The sequence below is a fragment of the Eubalaena glacialis genome, chromosome 7 (genome assembly GCF_028564815.1).
Source record: "Eubalaena glacialis isolate mEubGla1 chromosome 7, mEubGla1.1.hap2.+ XY, whole genome shotgun sequence".
In the NCBI taxonomy this organism is placed as follows: domain Eukaryota; kingdom Metazoa; phylum Chordata; class Mammalia; order Artiodactyla; family Balaenidae; genus Eubalaena; species Eubalaena glacialis.
The window spans coordinates 181744-202746 of record NC_083722.1 but is presented as its reverse complement, the minus strand read 5'-3'; the positions used below and the strand labels follow the sequence as shown (position 1 = coordinate 202746).

The 21003-nt window shown below is 51.6% G+C and overlaps 1 protein-coding gene across 8 annotated transcripts in view; it reads right to left on the bottom strand.

The window, feature by feature from the left end:
• Window positions 1–3514: 3514 nt before the first annotated feature.
• DUSP22 (dual specificity phosphatase 22) overlaps window positions 3515–21003 on the bottom strand; it is a 47582-nt gene continuing 30093 nt past the window's right edge. For 2 of the 8 annotated variants that reach the window (XM_061195659.1, XM_061195657.1), the window contains 5 exons: window positions 16036–16085; window positions 7319–7393; window positions 5509–5680; window positions 5010–5082; window positions 3515–3702 (listed from right to left, as the gene is read on the bottom strand). In XM_061195659.1, coding sequence (XP_061051642.1) covers window positions 3656–3702; window positions 5010–5082; window positions 5509–5680; window positions 7319–7393; window positions 16036–16085 — 417 coding nt within the window. In that variant the 3' untranslated portion in view covers window positions 3515–3655. The other 6 variants (XM_061195654.1, XM_061195652.1, XM_061195656.1 and 3 more) reach the window with 4 other exon arrangements.

The following is a 21003-nucleotide window of genomic DNA, read 5'->3' as shown; positions in this document are numbered from 1 at the left end:
TCGATAAAATTATTAATAACGCAGGGTCAGGATGGGAGGGGTCACCTAATGTGGGATCACAGGATATTGAGTCTTAGCATGTTCCCCATTTTCAAGACTAGATGCTGGTGTGCAGGGCAGCCTGTCGTGACCAGCTCTGACTTTCCCTGGGCGCCCAGGTTCTTCTGCCCAAGGTCCCAATGCCCCTTGATGTTGCCCACATGGCTCCCCTGAAGGCTAAGGAGTCCTCTAAAATAAAATTTAAAAACAACAGAACACAGCTGTGTGCACACACACGCATGCACATTAGTCCCTGGAATTGGTAGGCTGTCTCATGCACCAGCAACAGGAAGCAGCCCCAGAAGTTGGAAGTGGGGTCCCCTGCTGAGACAGAAGCTGGAGAGAACCAGCACCCCATACATAAAAAAGCCCCCAGTGGGAACCTATCCCCAGGGAGAAACCCAAGGTTAACAAAGTTGCTCTGAGAGACATGAGTCAAGTCAGAGAACCAGCTCAGGCAGAGGGAGCGCGTACCAGGGTGGCTGCTGAGAACGAGGACAGGGACGTAGGAGGCTGGAGGCTGCAGAAATGCTCCAGGGCGCTATGGCAACAGCACGCCTCTCGGGACACGCCCGTCAGGACACCCCGCCCCCAGGTCTCAGCCCCACATCCAGGAGCGTAGGGAGATACCTCAGGACTAACTTCTTACAAGATGCTTTACTCCTTTTTTTTTTCAGCTTTATTGAGATATAACTGACATATAACATTGTGTAAGTTAAGGTGTACAGCATGTTGGCTTCCAAAAATCTGATAATGAAAGACAGCCTAGTTAGGGGATAAAATTAGTCTTCATAAAGCTAATGTCTTATCTTTCACAATAAATTAATAAACTGGACATTTGGATTGGACATGAATTGTCACAAGTATGGTGCCTGGGAGTCTGTTCCGGGTCTGTGGACAGACTTGAGCCCCTGGGGCGCGAAGCTGGGTGCCAGCAGGGGGTGAGCCCCGTGGACGCCTCTGGCCAGCGGCCCCTTCAGTCTGCCCTCGACGTGCCAGAGTCCACACCCCACCTCGGCCGGGGAAGCAAGCCCCTCAGGGGTTCTGGTCCTGGGAGCACCGGCCTCCCCCTCCCCAGTCTCCCTCAAGCACCTTCGCCTCCGCACCAAAGCCCCGCTCTGGGCGCCACGACTGTCGCCTGGATGGCCGTGCTTGCTGCCTCCCGACAGGCCCCCAGCGTGGGCCCCCTTCCCCTGCACCATCATGGTGCCTGCCTGCCCAGCACGTCCGGCAAGCCCCACTCCGTGCCCGCAAAACGGCATCCACGCGCTTGCAAGGCTCCACGCCTGGGGACCAGACCGCGGGAAGCTGCAGTGCACCTGCCCTCTGAGCTTGGTCAGCTCCAGGGCTGGTGTGAGGAGACCAGTTACTGTACCAAGCGGAGAGCGAAAGCCTGGGCCTTTGCCTGTTTCCGCAGCTTTGTCTGCACCTCTCGTCAGCGCCCACCCCTGTGCCTGCTCTGGTCACCCAGAGTGACTGTGGCCTCTCCTGCACGCGTGCCAGGCCCCTGCCTGGACTCCCCCGCACCCACTGTGCCAGCCAACTCCAGCACTCATGCTTCAGGCCCCGACTAGGTACCACCTCCTCTGAGATGCCGTCCTGGACACGACCTCCCTCACCCAAACTGGAATGGCCTCTCCGTTCCCTTCCCCACACGCAGCACCAGGAGCACCTATACCAGTGCGTATGGCCTGCTCTGTAACCGCCAGTTTTCCTCACTGCCAACCCCACCAAGCTAGTCTTTCTGAGAATCAGGGGTGGCTCTGTGCATCCTGCCTGAGTCCCAGAGCGCCTGCTGGGATGAATAAGCATTTCTCAAGCGCACTGGCAAATGACTGAATGAAGAGAGGCAGTGCAGGTCTCCTCCACCATGGGCCACGATCCTGAGACCCAGGCTGGACAGACCTGTGTTCAAAGAACATCACAGAAAAGACAGCCTAAAGAAACTGCCAGGGCCACGACCCCCTCCTCTAACAAGGCAAGGCCCTTGGGGCAGGGGGGTTCACCGTCCCCATGTCCATGTGACCTGAACACCTGCTCTGGTCTCGGAGAAGGGGCCTCTGCCTCTAACATCTAAGCACGGTCAATACCATCCTAACGGAAACGTCCGTGTGCTTTTGGCCACCACCCACCATTGCCCCAAACAAAACCCCGAGAGACTGGGGGAAGCAGGCAGAGGCTTTGGCTTGGACAGCCGCGCACACGGCAGTGGTGCTGGCTCTCCCAGGGGCCCTGGCGTCAGAGCCTCACAAACCTCTAAGTGCAAAGCCCAGGGCACTCTGCCCCTCCCTCTCACATTGCACTCTGATTTGAGATCAAAAGACCCAGGTTCAGGCAAAGTAGCACTAACATTTTTAGTTTTCGGTGTGTTTCTTGGCCTCTCTGAGCCTCAAGTGAATGAAATAATACCTTCTCTGTGGGTTTATACAGCTTCAAGGCGACAGTTCGTGACCCGCAGAGCACCGATTACTAGGTGATTGTCGTGGGTGCCATGAGGGGCGGGGGAGCCCACAGGGTTGGGGCCATCGCCAGAAACCCTGCTTCCCTCATGCTGTTTCCTCATGCCCCCTGGCACGCCCTCACAGGTGGGCAGTGGAGACACCTCAGGGCCTCGGGGCCTGGCACCTCCACCTGGATCACCTGTTCTTCACCCAGGTAGGCCTGTTAAGTCAGAATAAGCATTGTGATGCCCGTCATCCCACACCCATCAGGGGCCGTTCTGGCACAAAGTGTCCTGCCCCGAGCCCTTGCCAGGAGCGTCCAGGCACTGGAGACGCAGCACACAGGTCAAGCCTCCTTCAGCCAATGAGCCCACACACCTCAGCTCCTGTAGTCCCGCCAAACCTCTCCTTTAAGTAAAAAGAAGTTAAATTTCCTTCTTCCCCCACTGGAGTTCGACGAGAGAACGTTGGGAAACTGACTTAAACTGCTCTTCACACCGGCTGGTGTCCTTCACGTTGAAGCTGAGAGCGGAGTTGGGAGATGGCCCTGCGCACGCCCCAGACTTCCCTCCGCTCAAGCGGGGGACCCGCTTTCTCTCCCGGGGAAAGTAGTTCACGTCTCCTGCCGTCACTACCCTCCTTCTGGAGGAAGGCAGTGGCCTTAAAATAAAGCAGCGTCACTGCCAGGGGCAGCCTCCGAACGTGCCTCGTGGTGCCCGTGGCAGAAGCAAGTGGGATCCACACCCCAGCTAAGGGCGGGCGCAGCGTGTGGAGCTGCCCTTCACCACAGATGCATGCACGTGTGGTGGAGGCGAGACCCCAGGACGAAACAGCCCAGGAGACAGTCCCCAGGGGCAGGTGTGCCCAGCAGGGCCCTCAGGAGTGGCAACCGCGATCACCGCATGGTCACCGGGTGGGGCAGCAGGGCCCTGAGATGGCCTGGGGGCAGCAGGGCTAAGGGCAAAGAAGGAGCCGCAGCAGAGGAATTAGGTAAAAACCCTTCCCTTGTCAAAGAGGACGCGTAGTTCCCAACATATGATGACACAATTGCATATGTATTGTTTAAAATGAAAACAGGCGAGTTCACAAATTACTTCTGGACACTGACAAATGAACTCTGGTTGCTTTTCTTCTGGGCAGCACCTAAACTCTGGCTTTGCAATATTTCAGGTACATTACAGTCTTCTGAGAGAGGCGCAGTACTTCAGAATCCCTGGGGTGGCTGTGGAGAAAGAACGTTACTGGCGACCGATATTAGGACAACATTTCAGGTTACAGGAATAGATCTAGGCGTTCACATTGTACCCGCATTTAAGTCTTCAAGCTGACTCCTAAACACTTCTTCCGTTAACATATTTACACTTCTTTTTGGTTTAAGGAAAACATTACTTTAGAGCAAACTGTCTTGGCTGTAGGTGAGGAGCTCCGCGGCTGCGCTTTCCTTTCTTGCTGCACATCTGGGGCCTGCACGAGTGTGGAGCCTGGCCAGCTGGCTTGGCCTGACGTCGTATTTACCCACCACAAAGCGCTCCCAAAGCCCGCAGCAGAAGCTTCGAGTGGCCCAATGATATGATCCTTTTCCCTTTGGCTTCAAAAGCAATCGTGACCAAACGCTTTCAACCGTGAGGCAGAGTTGATTGGAATAATGAAAAACACTTTCTCAAAAACCATTTAATGAGGTAGCTGAGATCAAATCCCAAATCCACAGCAGACATGAAGGTGCTTAAGAAGTGCTCACGCATTAAATGTATTTTTAAGCGCAAACCGTGACAGTGCCTAACAACTGCTCTTTCTTCCTAAATCCCGAAGGTGCACGCAAGCCTCGCGAGGAGTTCCCCAGAGCGAGAACAGCGGGAGGCTGGGAGGAGGGGAAGCTGGACGGCGAGCCGAGGGCGGGCGTCTGGGCTGCTCCCCACACGGCCCAAGGGCCGGCGGTTCAGGCGAGCACACACCGAGTCGGGCTCGGAAGGGCAGGGCTGAGCAGGGCCGGCTGCAGCAGGAGGGCCCGCTCGGCCACCTCCGGGCCCCGGGGCCCAGTGCTGCCCTCAGAAGGCGGAGGGGGCCCCTGCTGCCCCCTTGGCCACCCTGAGGCCTCCCCGCTGCCCGCTCACAGGCCCGGCGGCTCCTCCACGGCCACCTCCAAGTGCCTTCCAGCGGATCTCGCACGGGGAAAGGCAGTGCGGCCGATGCCGGCAGTGTGGCTTTCACGGCAGCTCCCGCAGCGCACACATCCAGAACTCACGCTCACTCACTCACACACACGCGCGCGCGTGCACGCTCCCCAGCTTGCCCACGGGTGTGAGGCAGCAGCGTCTGGGCGGCGCAGGAGCTGGGGGTGGGGCTGCTGGGGTCTCGGGGGGGGGCCTGGATCCACCGGGACACCCCTTCCCGTCCGCGGGCAGGGGCGCCGAGGGCTCGGCTAGGTCTCCGTGGTGCAGCTGCCGTAGGCCGGAGGAGGCGAGGCCGGGAGGCCACCCCAGCGCCCGGCGCCAGGCGGGGGCTCCGTGCGCCCCTGCTCTTTGTATTTACCCAGAATGCCTCTGGCTTCTTCTGCATCCCGCAAAGGGCTCTCTCCGTACTCCTCCTTCAGCCACTGGCGGAACTGGAGAAGTGAAACAAACCAGGACGTCACACAGCTCACCCCCTACACTCCCACCTGCTACCTGATGGTGCAGGTTTGCCCCTACGAACAGGGGGCCAAGGGGCATCGGGCAGTCAGCTCTGAGGGTTAGGGTTAGCAAGAGAAATGACTGCTTCTTCCAGGTTCTGGCCTGAGAACGTGAAAGCAAGCCTGACCAAGGAAATGGCACTTGACCCCAAGACAGAGAAACAGAAGCTAACATGGGGCCTGAGGACGGTGGGAAGAGGGAATGACCGCAGTGGCTGGTGGACGAGGGGCCAGTGATACTGCAGAGGGGCTGAAGGGGCGTCCTTGGACCAGCCGACCTCGGGGGGCCTTTCCAGCCTCCACAAGTCTGGGCGGGCGCGGAAAGACGGAGGTGCGTTCCCAGCCCCTGAGCACGCTTACCTGATGGACCTGGCGCTCCTCAAACTCCTGGAGCTGCCTCTGGAAGCCCAGGTTGGGGTTTGCGCAGGACCTGCCCGCACGCACAGTGCGCAGGGCATCTTCCCAGCCGAAGTCGGTGACCGTCATGATGTATGCAACCACCAGAGTCACGCTCCTGGAGACGCCGGCCAGGCTGCGGGGCCAAGAACCACACAGGCAGGGGAGGGTCGGGGACCCTGAGGACCCACTGAGGAAGCCTTCCTGCCTCGGAGCGCGCGTGGACAGCAAGCCAGTACGTTACTAGGAGATCACTCAGGACACACCAGCTCTCTCTACTTTACGACACTAGAAGCTCAGGCATTCTTCACCTGTGCAGCCTCATTTTTTATTGGTTTTCTACTGGCTGCGGCTCCGGACACTTCCATCTTCTGATTCTCTATTGCTCCTGAGCCTCTCTTCAGATAGTCCCATTTCCCTGGACAGATGAAGTAACTAAAGGACATCCAGGGACTGCAGGGGTCCAGGATCTGAGCAACAAACCCAGTTATAATCTGCAGCCGTTTAGACAGCTGCACGTTTTTAAAGTCTGGTTTTCTTAGAGATATAAGGGCCAAGTCTATAACTTAAAAAACTCATTAAATACAGAAGCCCTTACCAAATATTTCGTGATCCTCTTCACATACATAAGCAGAGTGCCAGCGTGGGCACGCTCTACAGGCCATAACGGTCAATTTTCTCTCACAGGCTGAGTAAGGGGACCGATTTTAAATGCACATGCAAATTAAAGTGGTCACAGAGAGGTTGTGCTGCGTCAGACTTGGAGTGCTCAGCAACGGTTTAAGATGGGGAAGTTTAGAGAATTTCTCATTTTTAGAAAAGCCTATCTTCAGATTGACACAACTGTATGAGACACAAATTCCTAGAATATCAGGCCTGCACATATTCAAATATAAATAATAGTAAAAAACCACTCTCAAGTAGTGGTTCTTCCCTCGGGCTGTGTATCAGAAAAACTGAGAGAGCGTTAAAAAAAAATACATCCTCTTGGGCTGCACCCGGGCAGATGCTAACTCACCAGGCACAGGGCTCCAGAGCCCCTTGAAACGGCTCTGACTGCACCGCGAAGTGTTTTGAGGCAAATGTGAGCAAATGTCACAAAACCTGCACTTTGTGTTTATTACATGTCCTGCTCTCTTTAAAAGTAAAATGAAAATGGGCAGTGATGAAACGAGGGCCCACATTCCCTGAGTGCTTGCGATGTGTCAGGTGCAGGGCACCGTGCCTGAGTTCTGTGTCTTTCTCTGCAGCTTTCTCTGCACGACGTGTGCCCAGGTGTATGCGTATGTACCACACAGACTGCGGCTGAACGCGGGTGGAGAGCTGCATAGGGACTGCTCGATTCTAACAGTCTACGCAGTTCTCTTTAAAGCTAAGTATAAGCCCAAAACACATAAAAGCTCCAACCTATAAACTGAGAAGAAACGGTCACTTTGGTGTGACAGTGACGCAATGCTGAACACCCACACGTGCAAGCAAAACTCCCCAGCGAGAAGCAGCGTTCTGCATGGACACTGGGCGGAGGCCACATTCTGACGGGATCTCGGAGGAAGGCTGGAAAAGGAGTTTCTGTGTCGTGACCTCAACAGTCCCTGCAGAACCCTAACTGAGAAAACGAAAATCCTAAGTGAAAAGGAAAGAAAGGATGTACGGTTCTCTTTGCACAAAAGCAAACGATGGCTAACAGACAGGTGGGGTCAGGTGGGGTGTGTACTGGGCGTTTGGGGGAGGTGAGCAGAACAGGCCCGGGGTCACCCGGCAGGGGCACACGTACCAGTGAACAAGGCAGCCCTCACCTCGCAGGCGGCACTCGTGGATGAATTGAATACTTTCTTTGAAATGTCTTGTCCTGGGGTGAGGAAAAAGGAGAGAAGTGACATCTCTGTACTTAACTCAACATACGATGAAAAGAAAAATCCACTGAAGTTTATTGTAAAGGCCTTGAGTTCACAGCTTCAGACCCCAGTCACCGCCCGGGGCTGGAACGGCCTCGGCTTTGAATCCGACCCACACCGCTGAGGTCCGGGAGGGCAGCCTATCCGCTGGAATTTTCAGAAGTTCTCTGCAAGGAATCCCTGAAACACACAGTTGCCACTGACTTGCTGGGGGGTGGGTCCTGCCCAGCCCCATGGTCAGTCTGCGTCCCTCAACACTCAGCAGCACACTGACCTGCTCGCCAGCCACCCAGGCGAGGGAGGGGCCCACCCAGTGTGGGCTCCCTGAGCCCTAAGGCCGGTTCGTTTCTGACAGTCTGTGGATAGGTCCTGTCTGCCCGTCCTCCAGGCCGGGGAAGGGGAGCTGCGGCTCCAGTCCTGCTCGGCCTCACTGGATATGGGACTTTGGGAATATCACCTAGCTTCCCTTAGCCTCACTTAGAAAGTGGGAGCTATGTCTCGCAGGCTGGGACGAAGAAACATACACCAACGTGCTTTGCAAACTCTGAGGTCCTGCATGAAGATGAAACCGTGATCTTTTCTCCTGACCCTCAGCTTGTCTACGACCCCCTTCTCCTGCCCCTGGTTCATGCCCAGCTGTGCGCACCAGCATGTTCTAGATGCGTAGGTGGGTTAAGTACAAGTACTCTGAGGGGAACCACCGAGTATGTGCTTTTCGACGTCTCCTGCCTTTGAATGGCTTATAAAGCAGCAAAACACCTAAAGTTGCCCATGGACTAAAGTCACAACACCTACTGAGCAGTGATTATTTAGCAGGGACTCTGCTAAGATGCAAGAGATTCAGAGCTGAATAAAATGTCGTTCCCAGCCACACAAACTAGGACTGCTGTCTCCTGTCAGGGTGAACGAGTCTAGTAAGAACGGGGAATTCAGGCAGGACAAGCAGACCCAGCCAGCTCCTGACTGCAGAAGAGACTCAGCAACCCAAGTGCCGGTGCCCGGCTGTATTAGGGCAGCTGGCACAGAGGAAACTGTAGTGGCAGGCCTGATGCCACCACGTGTGGAGGGGCCAGGGTCCCACCCACAGACTCTAGACTCTCGCCTGAAACCTGACTATAGAGCAGGGCAAGGGGAGCTTCTGCTGACTTTCCCAGGGGCAAACGCTCCCAGTGTAAACGTACAAAGTGAGCAGGGCGCCGCAACGCTACTCCCCCAAACCGAGTTGTTGTAAAACAGGCAAGGAAAGATTCCTGCTGTGATCCTGAAATCCGAGGAGACCTGGGAGCAGGGCCGTGAGGCAGAAGCCAGGAAGGCCGGGCAGCAGAGCAGGGAGGGGCAGAGGGTGTGGCCCTGGGGGCCCGCAGGCAGGAGTGCCGGTCCAGGGCGGGGAGCGCCACCCATCCTGTCTCTCAGCAGGCGGAGCTGGCGGTGAACTCCTCTGATGCCTGGGAAGTGCTGGGGCTGCGGGGGTCTCCTCCGTCACCCTGAGGCTGTCGGGCAGCAGTTCCCAGTCCCTCGGAGGCCCGTCTTCCCTCCAGGTCCGGCCACAGAGAAGTAAAGGGGAGGCTGTGGGCTGGGGGCCGCTCCTGATAAAAGGAAGGGCATCTCTGCCCCAGGCTTCCTGCCAGAAGACTGGGAAGTGGCTCATGCCCAGGGTTGCGTCAGCCGCTCTGCGACCACAGGTGGCAGGCCTCCGGGGTGGAAGGGGGCTCCAGGAGCTGCTGCCCAGGCTTCTTGGGCAGGGAGTGAAGTAAACCAATGTCTTTATAACTTAAAACACTGTCAATCAGATATTCTGCTATTTACAGCCAAGCACTGTCTACCTGATATTAACAAGTGCAACGGTTTTAAGGACACTGAGCCACTCATGTGGCCGAGGAGTGGCTACAGGCTGCCCGCCCACCCTCTGCCTCGTGGTTTCCCCTGCAGACATGCCAGAGGGTGGGCAGCTTTGACTGTAGGTCCAGGGCTAGGCAGTTCGCCCAGGACCCAGGCCCATCTCAACTGCAGGCTAGCGGCTGAGGGCACACACCTCCGCACCCTAGGCTGGCCACACTGCAGTGTCCAAGGGTTCCCAAGAGGCCTCTCCATGCCTGCAGCCCATGCTCTCGCCTGTCCTCTGTGGGGCTCTTTCTGGTCCAGGACAGCTGTGTCTGAGATGAGACAGGTGGGAAGAAGACCCTCCCAGCAAAGGAAGAGCGAATCAGGAAACGAGAGACAACGGCCTGAGCGCGTGGGGAGCACGGACGGCCTCGGAACATACTGTGGAAGCTACACCAGGCGGGTGGCTTGTCCCGGGGACCTGTTGGCCCTGGGGAGGCCACCGACACCTTGCAGAGATGACAAGTGAGCCCCTTTACTGAAACCCCTGGGTGGGAACCTCTTCCGTCTGCCTTTCACACCTGCATGTCCGAAACCACACGCACGAGGAAACCCAGGTCCTAAATAAGGCGTGGTGCTGGGTTCAAGGGTCAGTTTTGCCACATCTCAGCATGAGAGACTGAGGTGGGGTGTGGTCAGCAGGGAAACATCCAAAGTGGCCAGAGCCCAGAGCGTGTGTACGAGGGGCCCCCAGACAAGGAAGCTGTGAGGAGGGTCTCCCCCCAGCCTTTCCTCTTTCAGCTCTGTCTGCATCAGGCGTCAAGTCCAGGAAAAACCCACCGACGGCTCCGGCCCGTCAATATGTTGGGACAAGGGCTCCGGCCCAGGAGCTTAATGATGCCCACGGAGGGCCCGCTCAGAGTCCCACCTCGAAACTTGACTCACGGGCAAGACCGGGCACGAGGCCAAGCCGGACAGACACTCCTAGAAGTGCCTCTTCCAAGGAAAGCCAGGAGGCAGGTGCGCTCAGTGCTCCTGGGGTAGGTTATTTCCAGGGAAGCTCGTGACATAAGCCCTGGCCCGGTCATCACACCCACTCCTCCACAGTGGGAAATACCCGGGGCTCCGGGCCGCACGTTGCTCAACCCTGGATCAAAGCAGAAGCCCAGAGGGAAGCACATCCGCCACAGGCTGTTTCACTGAACGCCGGTTCCCTATTCCTGATCTCCGTGCTGTACCTTTACTTCCACACAAAGACACGCGGGCAAGCTCTGTCAGAGGAGAGCCAGCTGGGCGCGTCCACAAGGACGCGCACCTACACGCGCACGTGGCTGCCGACAATCGCCGAGAGCACGGGGGCCGGGCGAGAGATGCCCTTCCGTGGGGTTGGTGCACAGCCCGGCAGCTGTGCCACTGTCCCCTCCTTCCTCCTCCGCAGTCTGTGCTGGCCCTCCCCACGGCCCAGTGCATCCCAGCCCGCCCTCTCCATCCAGAGGCCAAGAGCAGGACCAGCCGGGTTTTCCTGACCTTCGGGAAAGGACGCTGGACGAACCTAGCAGAGCCACACCACCTGACGCTCATTCTTTTGAGTTTGGACCATCTCTTCTTACTCCAAGACTGCAAGACTTGGAGGCTGTGGTCCCCACTGTTGGGGGGTCTGAGGCGGTCCTGTCCTGCTGGGAAGGACTCTGCTTGTGGGAGGTCTGGCCCAGCACCTTGGGGGGCAGCTGGGCTCACCCCAAAGCCAGCAGTGCCAGACCAGGCTGCGCTGACAGCACAAGCCACAAGATCCAGGCCACTTCTCCTGCCCCTCATCAGAGTATGAACATGTGTGCGTACGTGTGTATGCACGTGTGCGCAGTATGTATACAGGAAAGCAAAGGAGAAAAACACCAGGAAAGGCCAGCACCTTAGGGGTTTTTTCCCTCAGAAAAGAATGTTTAAAAAAAAGCCTATGGGTGGAGTGTCCTCTCTGGGCGCAGGCTCTGGAGGGTGGGCTCAGATCAGAGAGCTGTTTCCTCCTGGGCAGAGTCAGTCCAGCCCCCCAGGCCCTGCGCTGACCGGGCAGCTCTCACTGCAGCCGAGGTGAGCGGGAAGGAAACTTCGTCACGCGGAGCACACAGCCTTCAGCACATTTATGTCAAGGCTTCCGCAACTTCTACATTTCCTGCACTGTCAACATTTGAAGAAAAATTGCGGGGAATATGTGTTCGGTACTTTTCATTTTGCCAAATAAGGTCATTTTAAAAACAAACAAAAACACACCCCCTCTCTACCATCTGCTAAAACATCATTTCACAAAGAACAGTTCCACCCCAAAAAAGCAAGGACGACACAGTCTAAGACTAAAAAAATAGGTTTTTAAGTTGAATAAGTGAAGTCTTATGAAAAATGCAATACACATTTTCCACATATTTCTCATTTCTGCGACTGCAAAGTCCTCAGGAGTCGTGTATGTGCATCTTTGTCTGGAAGCAGGACAGAGCACATCAGGGCCCACTTAGCTCTGATCTTGCAAAACTGCTTTTTAATAATAAAAATAAAGAAAAATGTAAATGAGAGAAAAAGAGAGCTGGAAGTACAGAAGACATGAGCGAAACTAAAGAAAACACACACAAAACGACAGGAGGTGGAATAAAGCAAGGAGGGTTTAATGCAAGCTCTCTGCATTTCTGGTGCCTCTTCTCTCCACAAAAACCCCAGGAACCTGAGACCCTGCTCGACTCTCAAGCCACCGTTGTCACCAAGTTTCTGCTGCGAAGATGTGATGCTGCAGCGCCACAGAGAAGACAAAAAAGATAACCCTTCCCTTATGGTGTCTAAATACAAATACCAATCTGATAAACATTAAACTAAGAATGAATAAAATAAGCTGCGATACCTCCAACCATTCACTCTCAAGACACGTTAACACTCCTTTCTCGAAGAGGCAAAATATGGAATCTGATTCTTTGGAGACACTTAGTGTCTTTACACACTTGCACTACCTCACCTAATGCTACAGAAATCGTGTGAGACAGGTATTTCACAGGAGAGACAAGTGAGGTTCAAATGACTTGCCCAGGGAAGCACAGACAGAAAGCAAAAGCAAACATTTCCAGAAGCCTCAGTTCACTCAACCACTGCACGTCGGCCACTGGCAGAAGGGGTGTGCATTTGATATAAACCGGACGATGCCTCCAGTTCTGCAAATCACGCAGAACGCGTCAGCCTGGGGTCTGTGGGGTTGTCGCCACTGTGAGAACCTGAACTTTCGCGTGTCCTGACTTTGTGAGGCGGGGTGGTAGTGGGGACCAAGCTAAAATTCTGATGTGTTACTGCTGTCTCCAGCCAGGGTTATGCATTTCGGGTTCCTGGAAGATCAGAGGGGAGTCTGTGAGGAGTACGGCCAAGAGAGAAAACTGGCCTTCCTGGAGCGTCTGCGGTGACCGAACGCAGTTAGTCTCCAACGGTCACAACCCTCTTACTAAGCAGGGTTAGCAAGAAGAATTCCTGCTGGTACAGGGATTTGTGGGGAAAGAGTTAGGATATAAAACCTTAAATTATATCCAAAGTTGGAAATAATTTTTAAAATCTGTAACTAAGTTTAAAAATATAAGCAATACAGTTTTCTAGAATTTATTTTTGTCGTTAAATATAGGAACTCTTAGGCACCAGGAAGTAAAAGCTGCTAGACTGAAGGACCCCTGGTTCTAACTGGGTTTCCAGAGCAGTTAGAGGATTTGTCTCCTGACCATCTACATTGGCTGATGATACAGAAACTGAAGGCTCACGGTCAGCCTGCACATGCTCCTACTACTTGGTGAGTAATAAATACAAGCTAATAAATACAAAGCGAGGTGGGTGATACAGAGAAGTCAAGAGTTCTGCCTGCCAGCGTTAACTGTCTCACTGTATCATGAATGCATGCTCGCTGTTAAAAGGCTCGCTGTGCTTTCCAAGGAAATATCTGTAACAGGTAGAGAAACTCAAACTATTTCATAGTCTGTCTCTTAACATACAAAGTACCCTCGAATTCCAAGCTTAACTTCACGATCTCTATATAACTTCACTAAAGCAAGAAACATTTATAGAATCGTGGACATTTATGCACCTAAATCCTTACTTGTATATAAGCTTTGCTATTACTAACGGATCAAAAATAAAAGTTTCCCTAAAGAATCACACACGTGCCTATGAGCACAACTGACTTTCGCTGAGTTATGGTCCGGACCCCCTTTTCCAACTGAACCCCAGGTCGGGCTGCTGCAGGGCTTCACTCACAACAGCAGCGACGGCCACTGCCCAGCTCGACCTGTCGCCAGCCCCAAGCTCAGACGCCGCAGCACCCACCTGCTGGACCACACTCTTGGCCAGATTCAAGGAACGGGTAAGAAGGCAAACCACACGTCGTAACCAGACATCCGTACATACTTGGGACAGGAGAGAACTAGTTCAAATCTTATGAGCTCGTCCTCTGGCCCCAGGTTGACTGTGCTCGGGCTGGTTTTGCCAGAAGATCTGAACAGACCCAGGAGACATCGGAAGTCAGGGGGCCGGCGGCTGCACCCTCTGTCCCCGTCCTTCCCTGGATCACACCTTCCCGGCATCCGTGCGGGCCTCCTGAGCTCCAGAACTACCCTTCCTGTAACTCTCAGGCCCCACCAACGCACTCTGAGTAAAATCACACTCTTATTTTCAAAAGTGCTCGGAAGTCACAGAGAACACGTCCACACACACGGTCTCATCTCCACACATCCTGGAGGCAGGCGTTTGCAGATGAGAGAACTGAAGTGCAGGGGCGTTAGAATGACCGGCCCGAGGCAGAGGGAGCTGCTTTTGAACCTGAGATCCCTAAGCGGTCTGGGTCTACCGCTCACTTGTCTGCACAGGGCAGGACCGCTGAGCGCTGTCTTCACCTGGTGAGTCAGGGTCTTTGCCCCAGACATGGAGCACAGTGCCTGCCTCTACCGAAGCTGAAGAGTCCTGGGGCGGTTCGAGCAGAGTGGCCGTCTGCCCTGACCACAAACACCCACGGGCTGTTGCAGTCGGATTCTTCCGAAGGGTCAGAATGCCAATCAGGTACCGACAAGTTCAACAGTGTTAGAATTTCGGTTTGAGATAAGAGCAGAGCAACCATTCTAAAAATAGCCACCAAAACATGGGCAGAAGATTGCCGTGGTCTCGAGAGAAAGGCAGTGGCTCACTTCCTTCCGTATACACCATGCCCTCCAACCACTTCTGTTTCTTGACACGACTAGTAACCAAGGAAGTTCTCTGATACTTCTTCTCCTTCCAGATCTAGGCTACTACTGTTTTCCTGGTGATCCTATAGAACCTTTTCTTCACCATCCTCGATCTTAAAGATTGACTTTTTCTGTGAAATATGGAGAGCTCTTGTGGAAACACAGGCTTTGGGTAGGAGGCTTTGGCCCTCCGTCCAGCCTCCCCTGCCCCTTCCTGGTCTGACTCTACACCTCCTGCCCCTGTCCTCACCTTTACTCTTTCCCCCATCAGTCCATCTGACTATAGCCTCCCGTTTTTCCAAACAGGTAGACCTCACAAAATTATTGCATAACCTGTGACTTCTCTGCTCTCCAGCAGTGAAAAACCAAGGTTGGCTGACATTCAGTACTGGACAGCCTTCAGAGGGGTAAGATTGTATGGTCTGTACTTCTGACATGTCGGGCTTGCAGGCGATAAAGCTTGAGAACCATGAAGGTTCTCAATCCTGACAAGCCCGTGGACTCCCCAATTCTCAAACACCACAGCCTCTTCCCTGATGAAACGCAGCAACATGTCACCCAGGAAGGGTTGTGTGTCTGACCTAAAACAGGCAGCAAAGGTGAGTCTGCGAGGCAGAGGCCGGGTCGCCAGACGTACTGAACAGGCATGTCCCCGGCTCCTGTGCCTCTCAGCCTGCCTGGCTCAGATCCAGGCTCAGGAAGACTTGCATCTAGTCCGTGTCACCTGCAGACACCGAGGAGTGTGGTGTCACAGCTGCAACCTCGGTGGTCTCCAACCCCTGTCCCCCATCTGCCAAAGCCCAGTCCCACAGGTCTCGTGTGACTGTGCGGAATGTCCAAGGAGAGCGATTATGAATCTCTCCTTGGAGGGACAGGGAGAGCTAAAGCGGCACCAGAGATGTATTCAGCTGTGGGGAAGAGACGGCAGGACTTTCCTGACCAGAAGAACCTGGTCTCTCAACTCAGACCAGCTTTCCAAGGATGCTGTCCCTCAGGTGGCCGTTGGCCATGTGAGGCTGCTGGGCACTTGAGACGGAGCTGGTCTGAATGGAATGTAAGTGTAAAAAGCACACCAGATTTTGAAGCCTTTGTATGAATAAAAGGATATAAAATATCTCATTTTTAAAATGCTGAGCACATGTTGAATTGATAGTATTTTGAGTATATTGGGTTAAATAAAACATATTATTAAAATTATTGTCACCTGTCTCTTTTTTACTTTTTAATGTGGCTCCTAGAAAATTTAAAATTATATGTGTGGCTTGTGTTTGTGGCTCATATTCTGTTCCTATTGGACAAAATGCAACAGCTTCTAGGGAAAGGGCGAACATGCTAAAGGTTTGGTTTGAGGCACCCTTTACAAAATTAGGCTCCTTATACACACCCCGGCGTCAGAGCTGCACAGTGGAAGGACCGGCAAACCAGGAGCACTGACCTCTGGGGCCTCCCACCTCGCTGCAGGGCGGCCGCTGTGCATCAGGGCCCCTCCGCTCTGATGACTTTAAGTCCTTTATCTTTAATATGTCCAAATACTACAGAAAAAAACTTACAGGTTTTGAGATGGTGAATCCGCTGCTGGAATGCACAGGTATTTAACCCCCTGTGGAATGATAAAAAATAAAATAAGATAAAAAGATGATACTCTGTGGAGAAAAACATTTAAAGAAACTATTTACTCAGGTCAAAAAATAAAAAGTAAAAAGGAGAAGTTTTTCACTCATCTTCTATTGCCAAGGAACTGCAGGAAGACTCTTAGCTAAGTTCCTGGTCATTTTCTATGACCATGCACACAAATATTCATGCTCTAGTTTGTAGTTTAGTTTGTAGGGTTTATCAAAAAAGCGAGATAATTGAGTCCTTCCCAGGAAGTGTCTACAAGTTTCAAAACTATCATCTCTGATGCTTGTTCAAATACTCTACTCTTTAAATCTATTTCATTTAAGATCCTGAATGGCCAAAAAGGAAGCACCGATAGTAAAAACCTTACCATGATGACATGTTACATGACAGTCTTAGGAGGAGGAGAGTTACAGTTTCACTGATGCAATGGTAGGAGCTTCACTCACTGGAAACAATTTGATTTATTTTGCTTGCTTTTCAGAAGAGTAAAAGTTCACATACCAAACTAATATTTTTTTAAAAGGATGACCCAATTTGAAAAAAAATGAACTTCACATTGTTCACTATAAAAATCTATACAAATGTTTATGTAAATTCATACTATAAAAAAATCATGCCAAATTTGAGTTTTATTAAAAACTTGGTTGCCTCTTCTTTGGAGGGATTTAAAGTATAGTACGAAAGGTCTTCAATGTCAAGTAAAAAGACAAGGTCTAGAAATCTCAGCAAACTTTGCGAAGGAATATGGCTTCATGAAGACTTAAATAAACCACTTTTAAACCTTTCTCTCTTGATAGCCTAATCTAACAGAATCTAGCCACCAGGTCATAGATAATTAATGGGGGGGAAACGTATCAGAAACTAGAAAAGTAACCAACCTAAGAGAGTCAAAGAAGGAGAAATATGTGGAATCATGGTACAGACAACCACAAGTCCCTTAGCAGTTGAAGGCATAAAATTATTATTTCTAGAATTATTTGCAATTTTTTTGCACTCAACTCATATCAAATTAAGATTTTACACTCAACTCATATCATTAGGAATTTCTGTGTTGTATTTGCTAGTGCAGTCTTGTGAGGAACATGTGGTCCTTCTCCACGTTGTGGATCCCACCTTCCAACACAGAAGCTACAGAAACTATGTTTCTCAACCTCCTTTGCTGTTAGGGTGCAGACTCGGGACCTGGTTGCATCATCTGACACACCTACTTGAGGCAGATTTGGAAACAGGACATGGGAAGAGTCAGATGGGTACAGAGCACCTGCTCGGCAGGTGCAGGTGGCGGCAGGGGCGGGAAGTGCTGGGCGGACGTGGCAGCAGGTCGCAGTGGGCAGTCGTATGTGGTGCACTGGGTGTTGTTCCTCGAGCTGCAGTTGGCAGCCTGTCTCTCCAGCTCTTCGGAGGAGATCATAGCCCTCGGCTCTCTCTTAACAAGCCCCTTTCTGCTGAAGTGCCTCAGAGTGGAATCTGCTGTCTGCAACTAAGACCTGAGTGACACAATTCCCCTTCCTGTCCCCCGCCGTTATGAGAGGTCAGAAAGATCATTTCTCCTGCTTATTTCACACACACACACACACACACACACACACGTATATGTATGTATGTATATATATATTTTTCAGTTTTGAGTCAGTCATGACACCTTCCAACAAAGGCTCCTTTGGATCTCCAAGAAGGTGAGTTTTACTGCTACTTATTCACAGAGGAACACTCCACATGGGGCCAAACGTGCTAACACGCTAACACGCCACGGGTTAGCTGCTGGGAGAAGAACGTGAAGCAGCAGGCTGTCCCTCACTCAAGCGTCCCTTCGTCACCTCACTGTCTCCTCCTGTCTCTGTCCCCGTCCCCCTGGACTCCGGGCATTGTGCTCTGCTGGAAACAGTGAAGCAGCTGCCTGAAGTTCTAAAGCACCTCCAAACCCAGAGAGGTTTGACAGCCCTGATTTGAAGGGAAAGAAAATGGAAATGGAAACGATACTGTTAAAAAGAGTCATTTCACGCCTCCCCTCATGGAGGCCAACAGGCTTGTTGGTGTAGACACACACTGATCACCTTGTAATCCGCCATTGAAATGACTCATTTACTTTTTTCCTTTTACTCTTAAGTGAGAGTTGGCTGGATCAGGCCCAGAAGCTTGTGAAACGCTTCCCTCCCACACACTTCCCCCAATTCCCTTCAGACCAACCCTTCCAGAGGGACGCGAAGGGTTCTCAGGGTTCCACTTTCCCTTCTCCTGCGACTGTCAGTCTGAGCGACTTGGCAGTCAGCGATGCTGAGGTGGGTCCCTCTAATGTGGGACGAAAGCACCTGTCACACTTTCCCACTGACAGCCCCTTAATTCTGCAGAATCTAGAACCGGCCCAGCCCGTATGTCGGGAGGAGAGAAAAAAATGGAGAAAAGGAAGAGAGGAGGGGAGGGTAAATGGCTCTTAGCTTATTGAGAGCGTCCACCATCAACGCCAGCATGGTGTCGGGGGAAGCGCTCTGCTTCTTCAGTGTTCTCTGGACGGGGTCTCGTTCCCCTCTGTGGTGCCTAATGTACGAAGGGAAAGAGGCCAGCGCCACACAGCAGGAGTAAACCGGGAGAAGGTGGCAAGGGGTGTCCCCACTCCATGCCTGCCGAGGGTGAGGAGGCACCTTGCGGCCATGTGGGTCTCCTCAGCCTCACTGGCTGGGACGGGTATGTGGCAATGACGGCTTCCCACCTGTGACGCGTTTAAGGAGGAACAAAGGGGCTCCTGGCCACAAGTTTGGGGATCCCCTACTGCAAAGGAAGGACGCTGAAAATATAAAATATAAGATCATGTTCTCTCAAAGATAGAATAACAGCACTAATAACCTTCCCTGGAATGATGCCTGGCATACCACAGCACTTACTAAATGTCTGTTGGATGATAAGAACAAGGTGAAAATCAGTTAACATGAAGATCACATCATAAGAATAGTACAAGGGAAGAAAAATATTGTGAAGTGCCCAGGCCTTAGTCTGGTGACCACGAAAACAAGAGTCACGCCACGCTGGGGGCACGCCGCACACACACGCTCCAGCGGGACACAGCTAAGAAGCAGCTCACCGTGATCTACAATAAGAAGGGAACAAACTATGCAAATACAGTGAAGAAAGGAGTCAAAACTGTCGAAAAGGTTCAGTTGCTCACCACCCAAGAACGTCTACTTATCCTGGCTTAGTCATTAACAAAGCACAAAAAGTATCTTTCTTGGAGGCCACAGACTGCAGAACATAAGGTGCCTGAAAAAAGGCTTCAGATGCCTGCACATGTGTACAATTCAGTTAATTACTAATTCAGAAAGCAGCAAGAGTGCTGGCAGCGTGAAGGACCTCAACGCTAATGAGAAAGCTGGACAGACTTAAAATTATTAAAGGACTGGGTTCTGCAGATGTTTTAATATGATGTGGAACAGAATTTTTCATCTACTTGGACCTAAACAAAGGACCATTCTGTAGTGCTGGAGTTCAGAGAGACAGATGTTTAGCTAAGTTATGGAAAGTTTAGCAAAAAAATAAAGAACATCTTATTATAGGACAAAATTCTAGAGCAATGTGAAAAATTCATAAGTAATAAAAATAGCAGCAATGTTTCCCTTACTATAGCATTTGCTAGGTGGTATTTCCTCCTTCATATTACCACTAATATTTTTTTAAAAACCCTAAAATCAGTTATCTTCTTTGAAACAAAATTCTTACTAAATAAATAAAAATTCAGTATTTCCATGATACTTCAAAAAAGTGATTGCTGGAAAGCTAATTGACATTAAACTTTTATGGAGCTAATAAATGTCGAGTTACAGACTCTCAACTTAGAGAGCTGGCCCAGGAGTGCCCACTGAAGTACAAAAATAAGCTCAGTTAAAACGGCCATGGTTTCTACGAGGGACAAAGAAAGAGCAACCAATTTCTTTGGACTACTTGACATTTTGAATGGCCTCACATGTCCTGAGAATGGCACCAATACTGATGAAATGGGAACCAGAGGGAGGAAAAAGGCAAAAAACATATACACTAAATATTCACAATACCAAGTGACACATCAATTAGTGTGACATAATGTCACACTAATGTGACATAATGTAGGAAAAAAAATTAGGAAAACACAGGAAAGAAGTAAGAGTTAGGTGGGATTTGCCAAGGAGCGCTTTTTGGATGAAGTTTTGTTTTTGTTAGGTTTTAAAAGAAGCGGTAGTCACCACTCGACTGAAAAGAAAGTTTAGAAAGTATTCCAGAGGCTCTTCTTGAACAAAAGGTTAAAGCTTTCTAAGTCCGTATTCTCAAAAGTTCTAATAATTTTCAGTTTTCTGTTTCAACAAGCATAGTAACCACCAAGAGTAAGGTTTTTGCCTTTCTTTGGGCCTGAAACTAAAGATTACACTTAAAACGATACATAGGCAAGTACTTGAAAAGCAGGGCCAAGGTTCTGATTTCAGGACTAGTGAAGGAATCAAACTCTCGCTTGTTTCAAGTACAATTTCTAAAATTCACTGTTCTTTTCTTTCTGAAACATCATAAGTAAGAGTCTTCTGAAGAACCTAGTTGACATTCTACTTTTCAAAGGAAAGGCCAAGCCCTTCAGAGCTGTCTTCTCTCTCCCAGGAAGCTAATGGAGACCAGTTATAGAAAATAACTCCTTTCTGCCTATTTACAACCTAAGAGGAAACGTCAGTGGGAGGAGCAGGGGCTCACTAAGGGGCCAGAATCGGGAAATCCAGGCAGAAACGACATAATCAGAAATCTTGGTTTCTCATTTATTCCGTTCAGTGCCAGCAGCAACTTGGGCGTGCATGGGAGGACCCCTGAAGAGACTGCGTTTTTCCTTTGACCAGCATGTTTGGGGGCTGTACTGCACGGCTTGAGAAAATACGCTGAAGACCCCATGAGGA